This window comes from Chrysemys picta, chromosome 2, assembly GCF_011386835.1.
Source record: "Chrysemys picta bellii isolate R12L10 chromosome 2, ASM1138683v2, whole genome shotgun sequence".
Taxonomy (NCBI): domain Eukaryota; kingdom Metazoa; phylum Chordata; order Testudines; family Emydidae; genus Chrysemys; species Chrysemys picta.
The window spans coordinates 289,434,075-289,455,397 of record NC_088792.1 but is presented as its reverse complement, the minus strand read 5'-3'; the positions used below and the strand labels follow the sequence as shown (position 1 = coordinate 289,455,397).

The following is a 21,323-nucleotide window of genomic DNA, read 5'->3' as shown; positions in this document are numbered from 1 at the left end:
GTGCTCTGGGAGCATCACATGCAGCCTGTGGCATGGATTCCGGGACTGTGAAATGCTGGGCTCTTCCCTTGGCCAGGTCCAGCTGTGAGTGTGGACTTGGTGCCTGCGAGCGGAACTCAAGCTGAAAGGGTTTGGTATAAGGGCTGAACGCCAGGTGCTGCCCAGCTCTCATTGATTTGACTGTTTCCCTCCCACAGATTTGTGCCCCGGTGGAGTCCTCCGTCCCCCTGAGTTTAAAAAACCACAACGAGGTCCTTCGATGCTTCACTGTCCTTGGTAAGGGCTGCAGGGGGCTGAGGGGTGAAGGCCGAGTCCCCTATGGACTCTCGCTGGGACTTACCTCCTGCCTGTCTACGGCAGTGTGTGTGGGTTTGAAATCTGCGGAAATTCTCTGCCTCTCTGTGGAAGTGCCCATCCTAGTAACAGCAAACTCTTGTGGTCAGTGGTCAGCATTTGTGGGAAAGGGGCTTTCCTGACCCCCTCTAAGCCAGTCTCCTGGCCCGTTCAGGAAGGCTTGAGTTCCACCTGGTGAGTGCACAGTCCTGAGATCTGGCTGTGTTTGGGGGGGGGGGGGGGGAGAGAGGGGGAGAAACTGGTTTTCTGCTTGTCTGGGTGTCCAGTAGGGTTTGGCAGACTTCAGTTCTGGGGGGTGAGGAAATGGGACAGACTAGATTCTCGTTCCCACTGTCCCACCTGGCGTCAGGCTTGGTGAAAGCAATTGTTCCCGTCCCGTGTGGAGACCAGGCAGATCACAGGGCACCATTTGCTCTCTGGCGCTCCAGACTGAGGTGCTCGCTGAGATCTGGCCATCTAACACTTGGCCTTGGACTGACTTTGCTCTCATACGAAAGTTTGCTGGTGTGGCGTGTCTCAGGAATGCTGAGGATTCCAACCTCTGTGGTGAATTCATCGCTCTCCGAAGGCCTCTGGTTTCACTGCTCAAGCTCCTAAGGGCCATTTAGCGGAGTCGTGGCAGATGACGCTGCTGCCTCTTTGGACAGACGGAGGCTAGTAATGCAGCACATGCCAGTTAGCCCTCTAGCGTAGCCGTGTACGCTGGAAGGGATAGCGGGGACAGACTGGCTTTGTAGGTACCCTGACGGTTTGTCTTAGAGCAGCAGATGGCAGCAGCCAGACGTGGTGGCAGGATTCCAGGGAGCTCCTCCGAGCAGAACTCCACTCTGCTGCCTAGCGCACAGGTGGCCTCCGGCTGAAAGCTCTGTGGAAGGACAGAGCTAGTTGAATTGTGTCTGGCTACTAGAGTCCTGCATGAAACAGAGCCCTGGTGTGATTTCTAGCTCTGCTGAGCCCTGCCTCCTGTACGGACCGAGTCCTGTAGCCCCGGCTCTGGCAAACTTCCCTTGCGAATGATTCATGCTTGAGAGGAAGCTTGTGGAATTGCCACTAAAGCAGCAGTAGTTTGATTAGGATCCTGCTAGACTTCTGCCTAGTCACAGTCAGATGACTCCTTCCCCCCCATCCCCCCCCATCGTTGGCACTTGTGCTTGAAAGCCTCACAGCTGAGCAGCGCCTTCAACTGTTTTTATGCAAAGTAGCAACACTAGTTCTGAGATGGCTGCAGTAATTGATTCCTTTCTTTTCTCCTGTGACCCGTTTGACTTATACCCGTGCACCTTGCTTCAGCTGGTTCCCCTGGGGCTGAGCCAATCAGCCAATGCATCCTTGACCAATGCAAGGTGTTGAATGTTGGAAGGCGTAACCTGACCTCCTCCTGCACGGTCCTGGGTTCTAAACTACCCGCTCGCTGGGTGGTTTGGGAAGAGGAGGATGTGCATGTCCACTTGTGGACAACTCTGAGTGTTCAGCAAAGGTTGTGGCGGTGCATAACCAGTGGGGGAGACGTACTGAGAATACTGCAGCGGCATCGCACAAGTCAGCAGACAGCTTCCACTGGAGCAGGGGTGGCTGTTTTTTTGCTGCCCCAAGCACGGCAGTCAGGCAGCCTTCGGCGGCATGCCTGTGGGCGGTCTGCAGTCATGCGGATTCGGCAGCGTTTCTGCAGGTGATCTGCTGGTCCTGCGCCTTCGGTGTACCCGCTGCCGAAGCCGCAGAACCGGCAGGCCTCCCACAGGCACACCACTGAAGGCTAGGGTTACCATATTTCAACAAGCAAAAAAGAGGACGGGAGGAGCCCCGCCCTAGCCCCGCCTCTGCCCCTCCCAATTCCCGCCCCCCCAGAACCCCCAACCCTCCCCCCGTTCCTTGTCCCCTGACTGCCCCCTCCTGGGACCCCTGCCCCTAACTGCCCCCCGGGACTCCACTCCCTATCTAAGCCTCCTTGCCTCTTGTCCCCTGACTGCCCCAACCCTTATCCATACCCCCACCCCCAGACAGACCCCTGGGACTCCCACGCCCCATCCAACCACTCCCCACCCCCTGACAGCCCCCCCCAGAACTCCCAACCCATCTAAACCCCTCTGCTCCCTGTCCCCTGACTGCTCCGATCCCTCTCCGCACTCCTGCCCCCTGACAGCTCCCCCCCAGAACTCCCAGCCCATCTAAACCCCTCTGCTCCCTGTCCCCTGACTGCTCCGATCCCTCTCCCCACTCCTGCCCCCTGACAGCTCCCCCCCAGAACTCCCAGCCCCCTACCCCCCGCTCCTTGTCCCCTGACTGCTCCGATCCCTCTCCCCACTCCTGCCCCCTGACAGCTCCCCCCCAGAACTCCCAGCCCCCTACCCCCCGCTCCTTGTCCCCTGACTGCCCCCTCCTGGGACCCCTGCTCCTAACTGCCCTCCAGAACCCCACCCCCTACCTGTACCCTGACTGCCCAAAACTTTCTCCACTCCCCTCCAAAAGCCCCCCCCCCTGTTTCTTGACTGCCCCCTCCAGAACCTCCCTGGCCCCCTTACCCTGCTGCTCAGAACAGGGTGTTGGGCTCTGTGCCAGCCGGACACGTGGCTGCGCTCCCCAGCGCAACAAAACCCGGTCCCTGGCCCTGCACAGGGCTGCCGGAGCGGGCTGCAGGAGGAGGAGCTGCTGCCGGCTCAGAATGCAGGGAGGGGGGGGGTGGGAGGAGGAAGCTGCTCCGGAGTCCAGCCCGGGACTTTCCTGCAGCCCTCCCAGCCGCTCGCTCTGCTCTGCCGGGGGAGGGGGAAATCCCGGACATTGTGAGTGCTTTACAAATTCCCCCCCGGACGCTATTTTTAGCACACAAAAGGAGAACATGTCCGGGTAAATCCGGACGAATGGTAACCCTACTGAAGGCGGCCTGACTACTGCCCTCACAGCAACCAGCAGGCCCCGCCCCATGGCTTGCCGCCCCAGGCACGCGCTTGCTGCACTGGTGCCTGGAGTCGCCCCTGCACTGGAGTACTGGCCACGTGAGCCAAGATAGCAGGAATAGAGGGTGTTCGAATGGCTTTTGAAACACACTGTAAAGCCATAGCCTTCGGTAGCAGAGAGGCGTGTCCCAGCATGCAGTGCACCAAATTGAGAATACCCCCGCTCATGCCCAGAGGCCTGTGGTCTCTGGGCTGCAGGCCTGTCAGACGAAGGTGACTGTTAGCCGCGTTTGGCCTGAGGCCTGACTGCTGACCGCTCCTGAGCGAAGAGTGTCCATGATGGTGGCCTTGTTCTTCTGCAGCCTGTACGTTTCCTGATCGCTTGCTTGGCTTCCTACTCCCAAAGCTGGAGAACCACCACGAGAGGATACGGGTGGGGACGCTGATCATCATGAGGCAAATTATCAACTGTGCCCGTAAGTAACACAGGGACCAGCTCCCTGTAGCTGCCCGGTCATATCCATGCAGGGTGCCAGCGCCCAGGTGGGAATTCCTGCTCGGTGCTGGGGGCTGGGATTTACGAGGACTGACATTCTGGCAGACAGTCCCTGAGTCCTTCGGGGCAAGAGGAGACCATGTGATCTAGTCCGGCTGGCTGTACAGCGCAGGCCAGAGAACTTCCTAGACAAACACCCTTCACGGCCTTGTGCCCCAGACAAGCCCTTACGCCAACATCCTATTTAGAATGGACTGTGCTGTAGAGCATCACAAAGCAGGAACCTTGGGGCCACCCTGCAGGGCATGTCTTGGGATTTAAGCTCTATTCCTTGCTCCCAGCCCATTGTGGGCAGACAACTCTGAGGAAATAGCACGCTCTTCCTTGGGGGGTGGAGGGAGCCAGGAATCTTTAGGCCGGGGAGCCCCCAGGCAGGTGGGCAGCTTGCGAGTAATCCGGATGTTCCTCTGAGCAGACCTGGCCTAGGATAATCCGCTACACAAAGCCTTTCCCTGAGTAGCCAAAATACCTCAGGCCAACCCGACCTTTTATTGCTGTGTTAACTAATCGGGATCTCCGCTTCCTGCCCACGGGACTGTTCTCCTGGCATAGTTATGGCAGAGTGGACCCCGGTGCCGGATGGCAAGCCTGCTCTGGCCTCATCCACGCCTCTTGGAGTAGAGCTGCTCCCTTCCCAAAGCCACGGCATATAACTGTTAGCAACTCCACCCAGACTAGCCAAGTGTTGGCTTGGACTTTCTGCTGGCACAATGCTGCCCTGGATTCCACGCCTGCTCGGTGTGCAGAACCGGCATGGAGATTGCAGGGGGGCTTTGTAGCCAGTTGCTTGTTAGGTGGGGTGGAAAACCAGCTGCTTTCCTACTCCAGGGCCCTTCCAAGGGGGGAGAGGAGAGACGCACGCGTCTGGCCAGGGAGGGTGGTCCGTGCTGGATGCTCTCTGGGGCCAGGCCCTGTGATCCTGTCAGTCTGGGAAGGGAGGTCAGTGATGAGTGGCTGAGCCGATGTTCTCTCTTCCAGCCTCTCAGATGGAGATTAAAAAGCCCTTTATTCTTTCTTCTATGAAACTTCCTCTGCAGGACAGCAGTAATAAGGTAACTGGGAACTCCCTCTGCTGTCCCTAACTCCCGGGTGGTCATGTGGGGAATGGGGGTTTTCTGGGACTTGGCTTCCCTTCGGGGCCCTGCGGCGTTCTGCTCCTGGCTGTTCTGCACGTGCCCCATGTTGTACCAGCACAGCTCACCATGGGGCTCCCTGTCTCTTGCCCCTCTTCTCATACGAGCCCCCTTGGCCCTCTGAGGTCACCTTCTGTCTCTCCTTCAGCGCCCTCCTCTGAGCACTTGTGACTCCCCTGCTGAGCTCCAGGGGGTTCCTCTTTTCAGACTAACCCACGTGTAATGACGATAAGCCCCTCTCATGACCGGCTGCTGTGATCCTTGTCCTCTGTCCTCCTGCCCTGTGTCAGTGCAGCAAAGGGGGGGGCTAGTTTAGACATCAGCTGGCTGGGGGCAGCTCCCGGCCCCATCTCTCTCAAGCAGTGGGTCTGAGCAGCGTTCCTGTGGCTCATCCGGCTGGGCAGGGCGTGGTTCTGCTCGCAAGGCACCAGGGTTTGGCTTTCAATCTAAACACGTGGCCCTCTAGAGCAGCGGCTGGTGCAGACTTGGGAGGCTCTTAAATGGCTTGTAAAGAATCCCCTCTGGTGTGCATGGCAGCGTAGCCCAGCCGCTGGCTTGCATTCGCGTAGGCGATTCCTGCTAGTCCCCACCTGCTCCAGGATCCTGGCCTCTGCTTTGCTCGAGGGGCTGCCGCTGTGGAGTTCACCGCTCACCCTCTGTTCTGCGTTCCTCTAGGTGAAACGGGCCGTGGTGCAGGTGATCAGCGCGATGGCTCACCATGGCTATCTGGAACAGGCGGGCGGGGAAGTCATGATCGAGTACATCGTCCACCAGTGTGCCCTTCCTCCTGACACGGTAAGACGGCCATGATACGGCCAGTTCTTACAATCACCCTTGCCTGGTCCTCCTAGATCAGGGCACACGACTCGCGGGGAGGACTGGCTCTGAGCCCTCAGGCTGTTGGCCTGGGTGTAAAGTTCATTTGTCTAGCCTGGCGGTGGTAGGCGCTCTCAGCCGGGCCTGTGTGGTCTATCTTGGGCCCATGTGAGAGCAAATCTTGGTTTTCATTCTAGCCAGCACATCCAGGGGCAAGGGCATTGGAGCCTTCCCAAAAGTGTTGGGGGAGGGGGCCCTGTCTCCTCTCCCTCCCCCACCCCCATCCAAGCCGGAGTGGGGCCAGGGAATCGGCCCCCGCCCAGGATTTGGGGAGGGGGGGGCTGAAAGCAGCCCCCTGGCCATGTCCCTGCCCCCTGGACTCCCCACTCGTGGAGGGACCCACTCCCCACAGCTACCCATGTGGCTCTCCTTGACCCAGCTCTGGCCGAGGGGGGGTGGCAGCCTCCGAGCCGCAGCGCCCCCCCCCATGGTAAAACCTGTGCAGGCAGCAGTGGGGAGCTGCAGTGGACCCTCCATGTATCCGTGCTGCAGGTGGGGCTGAGGACAGCAGCACCAGCCTGTGTCCCCGTCCCCCAGACTCCTGCCCGGGGTCCGTGTCGCGGCTCTTATCGTGCCGGGCTGCGGCTCAGAGGCCCCGCCTGTCAGGGTAAGAGCTGTGGGGAGCGGGCATGGAGTCGCAGAACCTACACCTGCCCTGGGCCGGGCGGAGAGCCCAGGGGGCGGGGTCAGGGCTGGGGGCTGCTGTCTGGGTCCATGCCTGGGCTCCCCAGCCGGGCTCCACATTCAAAATGTGGGAGGTCTATTGCTCCCCGGTGTCCCCCCGTTCGGCACCTCTGTCCAGGGGTGATACGAACGGCCAGAGATTGGGTTCGGCCCTGGAGCCCCTGGCACAAAGTGTCTGAGCTGGAGCAGACCCCAGCTGCTCTTGCCTTGGGAGCAGAGGTGTGGCTGTGGAGATCAGAGTCCAGCGCAGTGTGGCCAGCCCAGTCTGAAGATGGTGGCCTAGCTTGGCAGGGACCTCTCGACTGCAGACTGGACCGTGGCGCTCTGCAGGCCTGGGAGCCTGGGTTTCTATGGCTGCTTGCACCACAGAGCTGCCTACTTTGGTGCTGCCAAGCGCCCGAAGAGCTGGCACATTGATAGATGTGGTCCCAAGGTGGGCAATCCCCCATCTGTCAGTTCTTCTTCTATCCCTGGCTCTGTCCCTGCCAGTCCTCTCTGGTCTCTTGGCCCTCACGCAGTCCCTTGTTTACAGGCTGAAGCGTCTTGCATCACAATTGCTGGAACTTCCTCAGTGGCTCCTCCCTGACTCCTTCCGCAGGGAAAGGGAAGAGCTGAGCTAGACTGGCCAGGGAAGCAGGGGTGGGGATCTTGGCAACTGATTCTTCCCTCCTTAGCTTCAGCCCAAAGCTGGGGTGGGGGAGAGCCTGAGCACCCAGGTAAAAAGCCAGGGTTAGGCCGTGCCTGCCTCTCGTGGGCTTCCTGGGCCTAGTCATCTGGGTCCAAATTCTCAAGTGTCCACTTGAGACGTGGTGCCAGGCTGGCTGCTGCAGCCCCAAGGCATCGGTTGGAACGGGAGGCGCTCGCATCGGGGAAAGCCCAAGGTGTCAAGTCGGGCACCCAAAATTCACAGATGCTTAAAAATAAATAAATAGGCCGTGCACTCAGTGCTTCCTTTCCCGTCAGTAAAATGGGCGCACTCTGGCAGGAGGGCGGCCTGCAGCTCCTTGCAGAGACCAGGTGACTGATGTGCAAGGAGTCAAACTAGCATGGGGGGGGGAAGGCAGGGGCCCGTTGTGATCCCAGGGTAGCGCTGCCATCTGCTGAACCTGCTGTGTTGATGGCTTGGAAAATGTGAGCCTGTGTTGGTGGGGGAAGGGGGTGATGGTGCAGCCCCAGTGGAGAGGGAGCTGGCCTCTGTTTCCTGGGCCTGATCACAGCTGTGCTCCTCTCTTAACCTGCGTTCTTGCTCCCTTACAGCACCCCAGGAAGCAGACGCCGGAAGCTGATGACCTAACTAGCGACAGCGTCCAGAACATCAGCATCAGTACGCTCTTCCTCATCAGCACCACTGTCGACAGGATGGACGAGGTGAGTCTGCGTCGCACTGTAGCTCAACTCCGTCTGACGCCCGTACCGCCTGCCTTACCAAGCACGTGAGCTGGGCCTTGCCAGACCAGCCCCCACCTCATTGCCAGTGCTGCACAATCTGCTGTCAGGCTGCTGCAGTCATAAGAACAGAAGAACGGCCGTACCGGGTCAGACCAAAGGTCCATTGTGACAATGCGGTTCTGGCGGAACCCAACTGAGAGTGCCAACTCAGGACAAATTGCTCAAACAGGGCAGTTACAGCCCAAGGCTGGGGTTTTTTCCACCTCTAAGGCAAACCAAACCAGCCAGACTAGGACTTCGGTCTCACCCCACTGGCTAACCGCAAGTCTCACAAGCAATCTCCTTAGACACCCCAGTTTCCCAGTATTACCACCAGTGCCACTTGTTATGGGGACAAATGGTTATGAAAACCAATACCCCAGTAAAAGAAAAAGGTTCTCCTGATCCCAAAGGACCAAGCCCCAGACCCAGGTCAATATACAAATCAGATCTTACCCACAAATCACGCTGTTGCCAATCCTTTAGAATCTAAAATCTAAAGGCTTATTCATAAAGGGAAAAAGATAGAGATGAGAGTTAGAATTGGTTAAATGGAATCAATTACATACAGTAATGGCACAGTTCTTGGTTCAGGCTTGCAGCAGCGATGGAATAAACTGCAGGTTCAAATCAAGTCTCTGGAATACATCCCCCGCTGGGATGGGTCCTCAGTCCTTTGTTCAAAGCTTCAGCTTGTAGCAAAGTTCCTCCAGAGGTGTGAAGCAGGATTGAAGACCAGCTGGAGATGAGGCTTCAGCCTTATATAGTCTTTTCCAGGAGTAAGAACACCTCTTTGTTACCTCCTTACAGCCAAATGGAGTCTGGAGTCACATGGGCCAGTTCCTGCATACTTCGCTGAGTTACAAGGCGTATCTGCCTTCTCTCAATGGATCCATTGTACAGCTGATGGTCCTTAATGGGCCATCAAGCAGGCTAGGCAGAGCTAATCTCAGCTTGTCTGGGATGTCACCCAGAAGCACAGCATAAGTTTGCCATACAGACAGTATAGAGCCAATATTCATAACTTTAACTACAAAACTGATACACACATATAGACAGCATAATCATAACCAGTAAACCATAACCTTGTCCTAGACACCCCATTTGACCCCCTTCATACAAGATTTGGGTGCCACTACAGGACCTTGGTTGCAACAATGATCTAGACGATCCCAGTTTATGTCAATAACGTCACACCCCCAACGCAAAATTGATGCAGGAAGGGATGACACAAACATCACTGACTGCGTCCCAAGAGCTCCCCATCCTGGGTTCTGTCTCACTACAGCTAGTATTGGGTTAGAAGCCATACCAGTGTATAACAGAAATGGTTTATCAAAATCATGTTCAACCACATGAGTGAACCTCTTTACAACCTCAAGGTAAAACTTAGTTAGAACAATAGTGGATTGGATCTGCTCTGGCAGCATGGTTCCTGTATGTCTCATGTGATCTTGCCAAGAGCTAAAGAAAACAGCTACTTTATCCATACCAGCTCGGGCAAATGTTTGGAACCCCATTAACATCGAATAAATGCAGATATTAATGTTCTTCATAGTACAGGAATCTTGGCATTTAGCCATGAAAGCAATATGGTAGTGTGCCTCCGTCTTCCTTTTCATACAGCACATTAGGTCTGGAATGTCCTTTTCCCTGTGAAAAGTTCCCATCTTGTTTATAGGCATTGCCTGTGAAACCCCAGTGTAACAAGGCCTTTTAACATAACGTGTGTTCTCATGTATTCTTTTTAACATGTTCAAGGGATTCTCCAAAAGATTAGACACATTGTACATTTTCACAGTTTGTGGCAATAGCAACACATTCATTACAAAATTTAGCAATAACAACAAGTTCATTGCAAGTGTCCATCTACAATCATGTTTGTCATGCCACCCCTTTGGCTCAATACCATTGGAGTTTGGGCATTTTAGGGTTAACCTGTGGCTTCCCTTTGCAAAATTCAGTGTTCTCTTTCCTCCTTGTCCTGCAGGATCAAACCCTGATTTCTCTTGCTCAACAGAATTCACTGGCTGATGGGGTGGGCCCTCTTTGCTAACAGCTATTAGCAAGTCCTTCCTTTCCCAGCCAGGCAAGTAATTTGCACTACCCCAGACCAGAGCCAGTCCACCAGTTTTCATATTCGTACCTGTTATCATTTCCAAGGCTGGACTCTGTCTTAAAGAGATACCACACAAATCCAAAGAGTCTGCGGGTGAGAGTTTGCTTGCTCTCCCCTGCATCCTCAAGCATTTAGCCATAAAACTGCTCTGCTCTGACACATCAGTAACCAAATCTGTCCTCAAACCCTGAAGCACAAACTGCTCATTTAAAGAATCAGAAAGGAGACATTCCTGTTCCAACACCATTGTCTCCCCAACAAGTTGGCCACACACAGCCACTTGGTTATAGGGATGCCTCAATTCCTTAACAACTTTTACTTCCTCTGAGACCTTCTCAAAGCTACCCACACTGGATCTTTTACAAGGAAAGTTAGTGGATCCATTCACAACAGACACTTTTTGGCTGCTAGGAACTGAAACTTCCTTGATTAAATCACTCTCACACCCTTCAGTTGCAGGGAACTGCTTGCCCAGATTACCATGAGGATTCCTTTCTCCAGGAGCTTTTCTAAGCAGCAATTCACCCCTCACAGAAATTCTGCCCTTACCCTCTTCACCTAGGGCTTGCTCTAAAGGAACACTTTCCTGAGCAACAACAGACTCTGTCTGGGTTTTACTTGCATTCAGGATCACCTTTGGCCCATCAGGCAGATCTCTACACAATCCCCTTTCAGGCGAACCCATAGACTTCCTAGATAAAAGGTTAGAAATACTTCCCTTCTCTTTGCCACACACCAGCTTAGGAATTTTTTCCTTTTTGCTACAAGTTGTTAAACTGTCCGTAGGTACCACAACCAAATTACCTTTCTGCTCTCCTTGTGCCCTGGCTAGGGTATCACCCTGATCAGACAGAGTTGTTACACCCTTCTCCAACCACACATGAGCAACAGGCAAAATACAAGCACCAGAATTGTTTGATCTCTGGGATTTTGCTAAGACACTAACTGGATGCAACCTAGTTACGGGGCCATTCTCCCCAGCAGATGCAAACTTAGGACCATTCCCTTCCTGGGCTTTAGTTGAATCCAGAACCAACTCTGAGACAACTGCACTATTCTCAACCATCACAGGCTGTAAGGCACCTTCTATCTGCCCCACAGACAAAGAAGAGTTGGAGACGCATTTTCCTTTACTAGACCTATAATTTGGGATTTCATTTCCCTTGTCCCAGCACACCGGGCTGTTCACAGACAACTGCTTGGAGACTGGGGTAGCTTCCTCCATAGGCAAGTCAATACCCCTGACAGACACAGGCACATTTCCTTCACTGTCACTATTCTTCGCACAGGAAACAGATAAGGTATAGGGACACTCATCTTCCACTCTCCTTGCCTTCCCAAACTGCTGACTAGATAAAGCCATCAGCTCACAAGACTGCCTAGGCTCATCCAAAATCTCCTTGTTCTCCTCTCCCTTCGCTTGATCTAATTCCAGATTTACTTCTGAGACATTAGATAGACATTCAGAAACTTCATTCACAGCCAAACAGCTACTTTCCAAAGACAAACCTTTGGAGAAACCCTCCATAGGCACAACCTTAGGATCAATCCTCTCCTGTGCCTGGTTTGTATTAACTTGACTGACCATAGCTTTAATATCATTTCCAATCATAATATCCTTAGGGATTATGTCTTTCACTCCCACAACCATGGTGCCCTCCAATCCCTTCCATTTCAGGTGGATTGTAGCCAAAGGCACCCTGACAAAATACTTAGATAAGGCTACAACAGTTACATCTTCACCTGGCAAATAATCTTCCTTCCTGACAAGACTTGCTTTAACCAGAGTAATATCTGCTGTGGTGTCCCTCCATGCCATACACCTCACTCCATTCACTTCTGCACTGCTAATAAACTCTGCGTTATTTCCCCCATATTTAGCTTTAATGTGAGTTTTAAGGTCAAATTCTTCCGAGACCACAGAAACAGCATTTGCACACAGGGCACCAATGCTGGGCTCTGTGTGGCTTGCCTGTGAGTTTACAATAACAGGGTTAGCATTGGCCCTGGCATTTGGGGTTGCTGGTTTTGGGCTGCCCTTCAGTGTCGGGCAGTCTGGTCTCATGTGGCCCAGCATACCACAGTGATAGCATGTAACCTGCTGGGGATGTGAGTTCCTACCCTCCGGGCTCCCTTGAACTCCTTTAGAAGAGTCAGGTTTATTTTTAAATCCTTCCCTCCTCTTGAACTGGGGAGAATGGTGATTAGTTTTCCCCGGGGTTTTACACCCTTCTCGAGCCCTGTTTTGGGTATGGGCATCCGCAATCTCTGCTGCCCGTAGGACTGACTCAGGGTCCCTGTCACACACAGCTGCTCTCACATTGTCAGGCACAATGTCTAAGAACTGTTCCAAAGTTATTAAATCCAGCAGTTTTTCAAAACTCCCATGCGCCTTAGCTCCCATAACCCACTTTTTAACAAAACCCATCAGCTTATGAGCACATTCTACAAAAGTACAATCCTTAGACATTTTAAACTCTCTAAACTTAACTCTGTAAGATTCAGGAGTAACCTTGAACCGCCTTAACACAGAATCCTTAAACCGCTCATAATCTAAGGCTTCTTGTTCCCCCAAGTCATTAAACACCTCCCTGGCTTTTCCAGTCAGTCTGGTCAGCAGGACAGGCATTCGCTGACCCTCAGGGATCTGGTACAGATTGCAGAGGCGTTCAAAGGTAGACAAAAACTCCTCTATATCCTCAGTATCATTGTAAATGGGACACATCCTTTCCCAGTTTTTCTCATGGCGGGGGGGAAGTGGAGTACCAGGTGGGGATGACTTTCTCCGCTCTTCCATTACTTGGAGCTGAAGTCTGGCCGTCTCCTGTTCAGCAGCGAGCAGCTCTAGACGTCCCTTACGAGCTCTCTCTTCTCTCTCATCAGCCTCCTTCTTTCTTTGATCAGCTTCTTTCTCTCTCTCAGCAGCCTCTTTCTCTAATTCTGCTATTTTTTGCTTCTCCAGCAATCAAAGATCTGCTAGCTTCTGTTCATGCTCAAATTGCAGTTTACTTGTCACCCTTTGCATCCTAATTTTTTCTGCCTCTTCTGCAGCCTCAGGTAAGGGCTGTGCTCTTGCCCCCTGATCACTGGCTATTAACAGATTTCTCAGTTCTTGATTTGTAGCTTTCTTTCTAAAGCATATCCTCTTTTCTGAACACAAATTTTCCAGGGCTTTTTTGCCAAGTCCCTCATATGCTCTTTGCTCAGCCATTGCAGCAGCTCTTTAACCAACAAACTCTCAATCCCAAAATTCAAATTTGGACAGCGTGGGGTTCTGACCCAAAGCTTGATTGACCTGGTTCTGTGGATCCAAGCACGACTACGCCACTGTGACAATGCGGTTCTGGCGGAACCCAACTGAGAGTGCCAACTCAGGACAAATTGCTCAAACAGGGCAGTTACAGCCCAAGGCTGGGGTTTTTTCCACCTCTAAGGCAAACCAAACCAGCCAGACTAGGACTTCGGTCTCACCCCACTGGCTAACCGCAAGTCTCACAAGCAATCTCCTTAGACACCCCAGTTTCCCAGTATTACCACCAGTGCCACTCGTTATGGGGACAAATGGTTATGAAAACCAATACCCCAGTAAAAGAAAAAGGTTCTCCTGATCCCAAAGGACCAAGCCCCAGACCCAGGTCAATATACAAATCAGATCTTACCCACAAATCATGCTGTTGCCAATCCTTTAGAATCTAAAATCTAAAGGTTTATTCATAAAGGGAAAAAGATAGAGAGGAGAGTTAGAATTGGTTAAATGGAATCAATTACATACAGTAATGGCACAGTTCTTGGTTCAGGCTTGCAGCAGCGATGGAATAAACTGCAGGTTCAAATCAAGTCTCTGGAATACATCCCCCGCTGGGATGGGTCCTCAGTCCTTTGTTCAAAGCTTCAGCTTGTAGCAAAGTTCCTCCAGAGGTGTGAAGCAGGATTGAAGACCAGCTGGAGATGAGGCATCAGCCTTATATAGTCTATTCCAGGAGTAAGAACACCTCTTTGTTACCTCCTTACAGCCAAATGGAGTCTGGAGTCACATGGGCCAGTTCCTGCATACTTCGCTGAGTTACAAGGCGTATCTGCCTTCTCTCAATGGATCCATTGTACAGCTGATGGTCCTTAATGGGCCATCAAGCAGGCTAGGCAGAGCTAATCTCAGCTTGTCTGGGATGTCACCCAGAAGCACAGCATAAGTTTGCCATACAGACAGTATAGAGCCAATATTCATAACTTTAACTACAAAACTGATACACACATATAGACAGCATAATCATAACCAGTAAACCATAACCTTGTCCTAGACACCCCATTTGACCCCCTTCATACAAGATTTGGGTGCCACTACAGGACCTTGGTTGCAACAATGATCTAGACGATCCCAGTTTATGTCAATAACGTCACATCCATCTAGCCCAGTCTCCTGTCTGCCGACAGTGGCCAATGCCAGGTGCCCCAGAGGGAGTGAACCTAACAGGCAATGAGCAAGTGATCTCTCTCCTGCCATCCATCTCCATCTTCTGACAGACAGAGGCTAGTCCCAAAGCCGGGCTCTCTCGTCGGAGAAGAGAACAAATCGGCTCTTTACTGAGCTGTTTGGTGACAATCGGAGTCCAGTTGCTCTTTCCTCTAAGCTGAGGGCATCTGGATTTCTAACCTCTGAATAAGGAACGGTCTCGGATGAGTTTGTAAGGTGGTGGAAGATGAGAAGGCCTTGATGTCCGTTAGTGTCCAGGTTCAGAGCAGGTGTACAAGGTGCTGGCCAACTTGAAGGGCTCGGTCCTTCCTGAAAAGAGCACTGGTGGCTCAGAGGAGGTGAATGTTCAGACCGTTATTCCTCCATCTTTGATGCCACACAGATGGTGCACCTCAGTGGAAACCCCCCCCCTCCCCTTCCCATCCATCCAATCCCTGTGGTCAGCCGTTTCTCATGGGGCTCTCGGAGTCCTTTCGGTTCAGTCCCTTGGGCAGGGACCTTATCACATTCCCCTGTAAAGCACTACTGGTGCTAGACAAACATGAGCAACTTGTTCTCCACAGGTTCTCTGGCCGTATCTCTTGGAGTTCGTGACCCCCATAGAGTTTACCGGTGCCCTGACTCCCCTCTGCAGGAGCCTAATGCACCTGGCTACGAAGAGACAAGAGGAGGGAGAGACTACCTTCCTCATCCACTACGACACACATGGTTTGTATCGGCGGCTGCTCTCCTGGGCAGACTCTGCGTGCTTCCAGCAGAGGAAGTGTTGAGCGTCCAGAGCTTCTAATCTTGTGCTCAGGTTGTAGGTGAGCACGTTTCCCATCTGACGCTTGTTTCTGTATTTGTAGCAAACCTGCCATCACCGTGTGCTCTAATGGCGAGGCTGCTGGTAAGTGAGGTTGGGGCTGGCCTGGCTGGGTTCTCTGTGTGCTGAAAGAAGGTGGCATTTTCTTCCCTTGAGAGGGTGGGAAGAATGGATTGCCCTGGTACTAGTGCCCCCACCCCCCCGACTACCCTGCCCAGGGCATTGGGACCCAGGTGCCTCCAAGCCGGGCGTGCTGTAAAAGCCTGGATAATTGTTCCCCTGGGCCTTACTGCTTCTGTGGTCACCGTAATCTGAGCCCGACATGCTCTGATCCCAGGAGCAGCAGCTTGGTCCTTTCTCCTGAGGGAGTTCTCTGCAGTCTGTCCGTCCTTTTATGAGCCAGGGGAAACGCTTTCAAAAACATCCTGTCTTCGTAAGTGACTTGGGGTTCCATGTGCCTAAATCACCTATGAAAACAGGACTTGGGCAATCTCGGAAACGTTACCCAGGAGCGTCTTAAAAACCAAGCCCCTCCGTTCCTTGATATTGGAAACATCCTCCCACATCTCAGGAAACGTCCTTGGCAGAACATCCCGTCTCCCCACTGTCCGCTGCATACTTGTGTCCGGCTGCTGGTGTTTCTGTGATGGCTAAAGCAATTGCTCTGGGTTGGGGGTGGGGGGCGTGAAGCCGTATTTAACCTCCACATCTTTCTGTAGCCTTTCAGCGTGTGTGGGAATTATATACACACCTGTGAATTCACCTGCTGTGATTCTCTTCTGTCCCATTTCCCCCCAGACTGTGTCTTCACAGCCCTATTTAGGGGATGGTCGGGGGGCAGCTGCTTTGCGTCTGCTGAATGTATTGCACCTTAATATCCATCCCACGCTGGGCAAGCTGTGGAATAAGAAGATTCCCCCCTTAGTGGAGCACTTGGAAGGTAAGGCATTAATGGGGCCACGAGCGAAAGATTCTTCTTACGTAGCCTGCGATATCTAAAGGCCGCTCTTGAGGTGCGCTGCCGCACTCGGGTACTGCGATGGGCAGCAGTCTGGAACTACTCTGCATTAACTGTAACTATTCAAACATGAAGAGGCCACGCAGATCACTATAAGCCACCCACGAGCTGCTCCTCCCTCTGACAGCAGCCTCGGTGTGCAGCTTCCAGGAGGCAGCTGTCCTGCCCTGTCACGCGGGGCTGACTTAGTGCTGTGTCCCGGAAAAGCCTGCCTTCAGGCATCAGGAAGCCAGCCACACCTTGAAGCCTGTGGCGCTTTGAGGAACAAAATCTAGAAAACCACAGAAGAGAAACACTTGGCCAATTTTAGGCTCTGATTCTCTGATCCCCGCGATTCCTGCAAGGCCAAGGCAGGGAAGTGCGGCCAGGATTCTGCAGTTCAGCCCATGGTGTCGGTTGGTACCTTTTAACATGGCGCTGCAAACTCTTGTCTCCTTTCTTTGGAAGGAGCGCTGCATGCTGGGAACAATGTGCAGGCCATGCCTGTGTTAGTGATGCCCTCTTATGCAGTTTGGGTGTCGCCCTGACACTCCTGATTGGATGCAGCCTTCATGTTGGCCACCCTAACATGAAGGTGTGGCCTCCTGTGGGGCTTTGCATTCCTGCACTTAGCTAATCCTTCCACTTACATAATGGCTGTCCTGGGTCAGAGCAAAGGTCCATCTAGCCCAGTATCCTGTCATCCGACAGTGGCCAGTGTCAGGTGCCCCAGAGGGAATGAACAGAAAAGGAATCATCAAGTGATTCATTCCCAGCTTCTGGCTAACAGAGGGTAGGGACACTTCAGTGAAATAATCTCAGTACTCCCACCTGCGGGCTGGGGGCAGTGTGACCCGCCAGTCCAAAAAGCAGAGGTTCTTTGGTGTAAATTCACATTCTTTGCAAGCTCTTCAGTTGGCACCCTGATTAAATGACCATTATTGCTGCTGTAACTGATAACTGGACTCCATTTATGTCTCCCAAAATATTGCACTTAACCTGGGTTAAATCAAAGGTAACTGGGTTCCTCTTCATGCTGCATTCATAGAATCATAGAACTGGAAGGGACCTTGAGAGGTCCTCTAGTCCCGTCCCCTGCACTCATGGCAGGACTAAATATTATTTAGACCATCCCTGACAGGGGTTTGTCCAACCTGCTCTGAACAATCCCCAGTGATGGAGATTCCACAACCTCCCTAGGCAATTTATTCCAGTGCTTAACCACCCTGACAGTGGAAGTTTTTTCCTAATGTCCAACCTAACCCCCTTGCTGCAATTTAAGCCCCTTGCTGCTTGTCCTGTCCACACACCGGCCTTGTTCTGAGTACTAGTAACTTGTCCATTGCTGTGTTTGGAGCATTCGCTCTGCGATCCCCACGCTGGGCTTTGTGGGGTGCCGATCTGAAACCAGCACACACGAATGGTTTGGTTTTTCTTGTAGCAAACACGGAGAAATCCCTGTCGTCGAAGGAGTGGGAAGACAAGCTGCTTCTGGTAAGAGTGTTCAAAGGGGTGTAAGAGCCGGTATTGTTAGTGGGGTGTGTTTGTATGTGCACGCATGGGGGGGGGGGGAGGGTCAGGGGAGCAGACGGGAGCACTTGGAGACCCTGGGTCCACTCAAGAGGCCGTTGTGCCGCCTCTGAGGGTTAGAGTGGCAGAGGGAGCTATGTGCAGAGACACAGCCATGTGTCTGGCTGTAGGCCTAGAACCCAGATCTCTGCTCCCACTCCGAGGCGGTTACGTGTCCTCAGTCACCCTTGACTGCTCTGAAGAGACGTCTCTGGGGTCTCCGCTCGGACAAATGACGGGGCTCAGGTTCGCGTAGCTGCTGATGGGTTCAGGCAGGGCCTGGTAGGGAAAGTACCCGAGCCGTTTCATCTCTAGGTTTATTGGCCGGCCAGAGGGCACAAATCCCAGAATGGCGTGTGCCCAGGGGATTTGTTACAGTTTAAAATAAGGCCTGGAGCAATCCAGGAACTCGTGCAGGGGTTCCTCCTGCTCCCGGGAAGAGGCAGCACGCTGTTCTCCGGGAAGAACTCAATCAGACTCCTTCCAAGGAGCACCAGCGTCTGTGCTGGGAGCTGGAAGGAAATAGCGGAGAGGCAGAGTAGAGTTAGCAGGTCTGGCCTCAGACAATGACCATGGCTAACCTCTGGGGCCCTGCCTCCTCCGGCACAGTGGAGCCTCTATGCGCCCAGTGCTCTGAACAGTGCCTCCCAGGAGCCTCCATCACAGGGCGTTTGAATTCAGACACTCACAGCACTGAGCTTTTAAATAGGGGCTTAAACACGCCCAGCACTTGGGCAGGGGATGGCTGCACGCGGCCCTCTCTTCTCTCACCCCGTGAGACTCTGACTAGAAATCAGTTCTCTCCATTCCTTTCTCCTGCAGCTCCTCCGGGAGACGCTGACGGCGATTTCTGACAACGCCTGGATTTGTCAGTTCAGCACGGAAATGTGCAAGCACCTGAACAGCTACAACGGCTTTCCCTCCGAGAAGGTCTGTCGTGGTGTCCCTGGGGGTGTGTCCCTGGGGGTGTGTCCCTGGGGGTGCTCTGGCAGTCAGAGGGAAGATCTGATCACAGCCAGGCCCAGCTGGAGGGGATGGGGAAGCTTGGTCAGCTGAGGCATACAGCAGACGACTTGGATTCTAGGCGCCATTTGGAAGAAGTGGCGGTAGCGGTGCCACCCCGGCCGTGCCTCGCTGTGTGCCGCCTCTGAAGGGGGGCTTGGGCCACTGAGTCAAGGAATCACCCAACGGTTCAGTTACTCTAGTTGTGGTGAACTGGCCCATGTTTGCGTGAGGCAGCCAGGGAGGAGTGGGTGGCTTTGGCGATCTTTTGGAGAAGAACAGAGCAGGATTTGGGGTCTGCCTCGGTGAGGGGTTGAGGGTCACCGAGGCTATGCGCCTCTTGGGCAGTGAAGAGCACGAAGGGTGAGGGCTTGGGATAGAAATGGTGTTAGACCTAGCTGTGGTGGGAGGAGAAAGGTGAGGTGAGGCGTACAGAGACTGACTTGAGTGTCCTGCATACGTGTGGTAGCTGGAGCCCAGAGCTGCCGAGGGGTGTTAATGAATTGCAATAGTTGTCTCTGCTGTGGTACTCGAGTGCTGAAGCAGGGCTGGCTGGCTGGAGTTTTCCAGAGCTCTGTGTGCACAGGCCCAAACCCCTGAGAGCAGCAGGCCGGCCGGCAGGCCTGGGCTAGAGCGTGCACTGAGTGGCTAGATGTGCCGTGGGCTAGCTGCAGGGATAGCAGCTGGTTCTAGCATCTGAATGGTTGAGCTAAAAACGTAACTTGGCGCTTCCCTGCTGTAGCCTGAGCCGGCTGCTGCTGCTCATATTGACCGCCCCCTACCCTACAATGCCGTCCCGTCCTGCGCCGATGGAGCCTGGGGTATTGGCATCCTGTCCTCCCCTTGTGCCTGTGACTCCTCCATTGCGAGAGTGAAACTTTGGCCAGTTGGAGTCTCAGGTGCTGAGAGGGGTCAGATCTCCTCCTGCGCCATGGCTTGCGTTGCAGGGTAGCTGGAAGCTAAGGGATGTCTGCTCTCCCAAGGGCTCTGCTGGTGTATTGGTTCCTTAGAACACAATGTTCCTCTTCTTGTCTCCCAGAACTTCCTGTACAAGTGCATTGGAACGGCGCTTGGGGTCTGTTCAAACAAGGAAGTGGTGCAAAAGCAGCTTCAAGAGCTGCTAGAAACAGCCAGGTACCAGGAGGAAGCAGAAAGGGAGGTGAGACGGCACCGCCATGCCCTCCAGTGAGAAGGGGGCTTTCCCGCTACATGCCCTGCCTCCCTCTGCATGTCACACACCCACTGAACGACCAACTAGTGCGGGCTCCAGCCCTCCGTCCCCACAGGACTTTTATAACCAGCTTATTCCACCTCTTCACGTCTCCCTCTGGGTTTGGCCCAAGCCTCAGTGGCCAGACAGAGGTGGCCTGGAGATAAAACTGCTTCCTCCCCTTTCCCCAGCGCTGCACTAATGATCCTTGCTTAGCGCCCGGCCTTGTTTGAGACCCAAAGCCCCGCTCCTGCTCCCGCTAGCGTCTGGTCGTCTGGCAAGCCCCGCTCCCGCCTACATAACGAAGCTATGTTAGGACCAGGCTGGCTCAGGACGGGGGGGCTCTGAGGAATATGGGGTACCGCAGGAAGCGCTTGGACTCCCAAGAGGTGTGCTGTGTGGGTCCGTCAGAGTAACACCTTAAACCATGTTAGCACCCGGCTGCTAGACGTGCAGTGTTCTGGGTGAGCGAGTGCCTGCCTCTGATGGTCTCTTCTCTGCTGATTACATGGGCTCCCTGAATTCCCCTGCGCTGTCACCTGGGGACAGGATTCTCTGTCGCTCTCGTAAGCTGCCATGTAGCGTTACTTTGCGCTGTTCCGATGCATTCGGGGTGAATGTTACCCTGCATCTAGTCATGTTTAGGGGCAGCACAGACATAAGTTAACGGTGACTCGCTTCGATCTAGATCACGCGCAGTTCCAGTAAGGGCCAGTTTTTAATAAACGGTTTATGGAGTTTCAGCCCAACTTGCAAGCTGCACCCCTGTATAAAGACCTCTCCGAGCCACTGCTCCGTGAAGAGCGTGAGCTGCCAGGCCCCCCGTCAGCTGAGCACGCTTTGAAAGCCTGGAGTTAAACCACCAAGAATTGGGTTTTGAACAGGCCAGTCAGGGCTGGTGAATTAATAGCTCTCTCCCCATCCTCCAGGGACTTGCCTCCTGCTTTGGGATCTGTGCAATAAACCACCTGGACGAAACCCTGGCCAAGCTAGAAGACTTCGTCAAATCCGACGTCTTCAAAAAATCAGTGGGACTGTTCAGTATCTTCAAGGTAAAAGGGCCAAGTAACCTGGAGTGGGTGATGGGGTAGGTGCTTCCAGAGCCCTGTCGCAGTCCGATCTCCACAGCTGAGCAGCTGTTCTCAATCAACAGCCCTAGTCCCCTGTGTCTCTAGGGGATGTCACGGGGGCTGCCCAGTCCCCGTGGCTCTCACAGGCCTGTCGCTGG

At 53.6% G+C, this 21,323-nt stretch overlaps 1 protein-coding gene across 5 annotated transcripts in view; it reads left to right on the top strand.

Moving 5' to 3' along the window:
* MROH1 (maestro heat like repeat family member 1) overlaps nt 1-21,323 on the top strand; it is a 114,651-nt gene that overhangs the window by 34,567 nt on the left and 58,761 nt on the right. For all 5 annotated transcript variants that reach the window (XR_010598037.1, XM_005291142.5, XM_065582269.1 and 2 more), the window contains exons 10-21: nt 198-276; nt 3,608-3,721; nt 4,780-4,853; nt 5,610-5,729; nt 7,752-7,862; nt 15,076-15,220; nt 15,361-15,401; nt 16,116-16,257; nt 17,756-17,808; nt 18,706-18,813; nt 19,925-20,044; nt 21,025-21,147. Coding sequence is in view for 4 of the 5 variants with exons in the window: in XM_005291142.5 (XP_005291199.2) it covers nt 198-276; nt 3,608-3,721; nt 4,780-4,853; nt 5,610-5,729; nt 7,752-7,862; nt 15,076-15,220; nt 15,361-15,401; nt 16,116-16,257; nt 17,756-17,808; nt 18,706-18,813; nt 19,925-20,044; nt 21,025-21,147 (1,230 nt within the window). In the remaining variant the exon portion in view is untranslated. The remainder of the gene's footprint in view (nt 1-197; nt 277-3,607; nt 3,722-4,779; nt 4,854-5,609; nt 5,730-7,751; nt 7,863-15,075; nt 15,221-15,360; nt 15,402-16,115; nt 16,258-17,755; nt 17,809-18,705; nt 18,814-19,924; nt 20,045-21,024; nt 21,148-21,323) is intronic.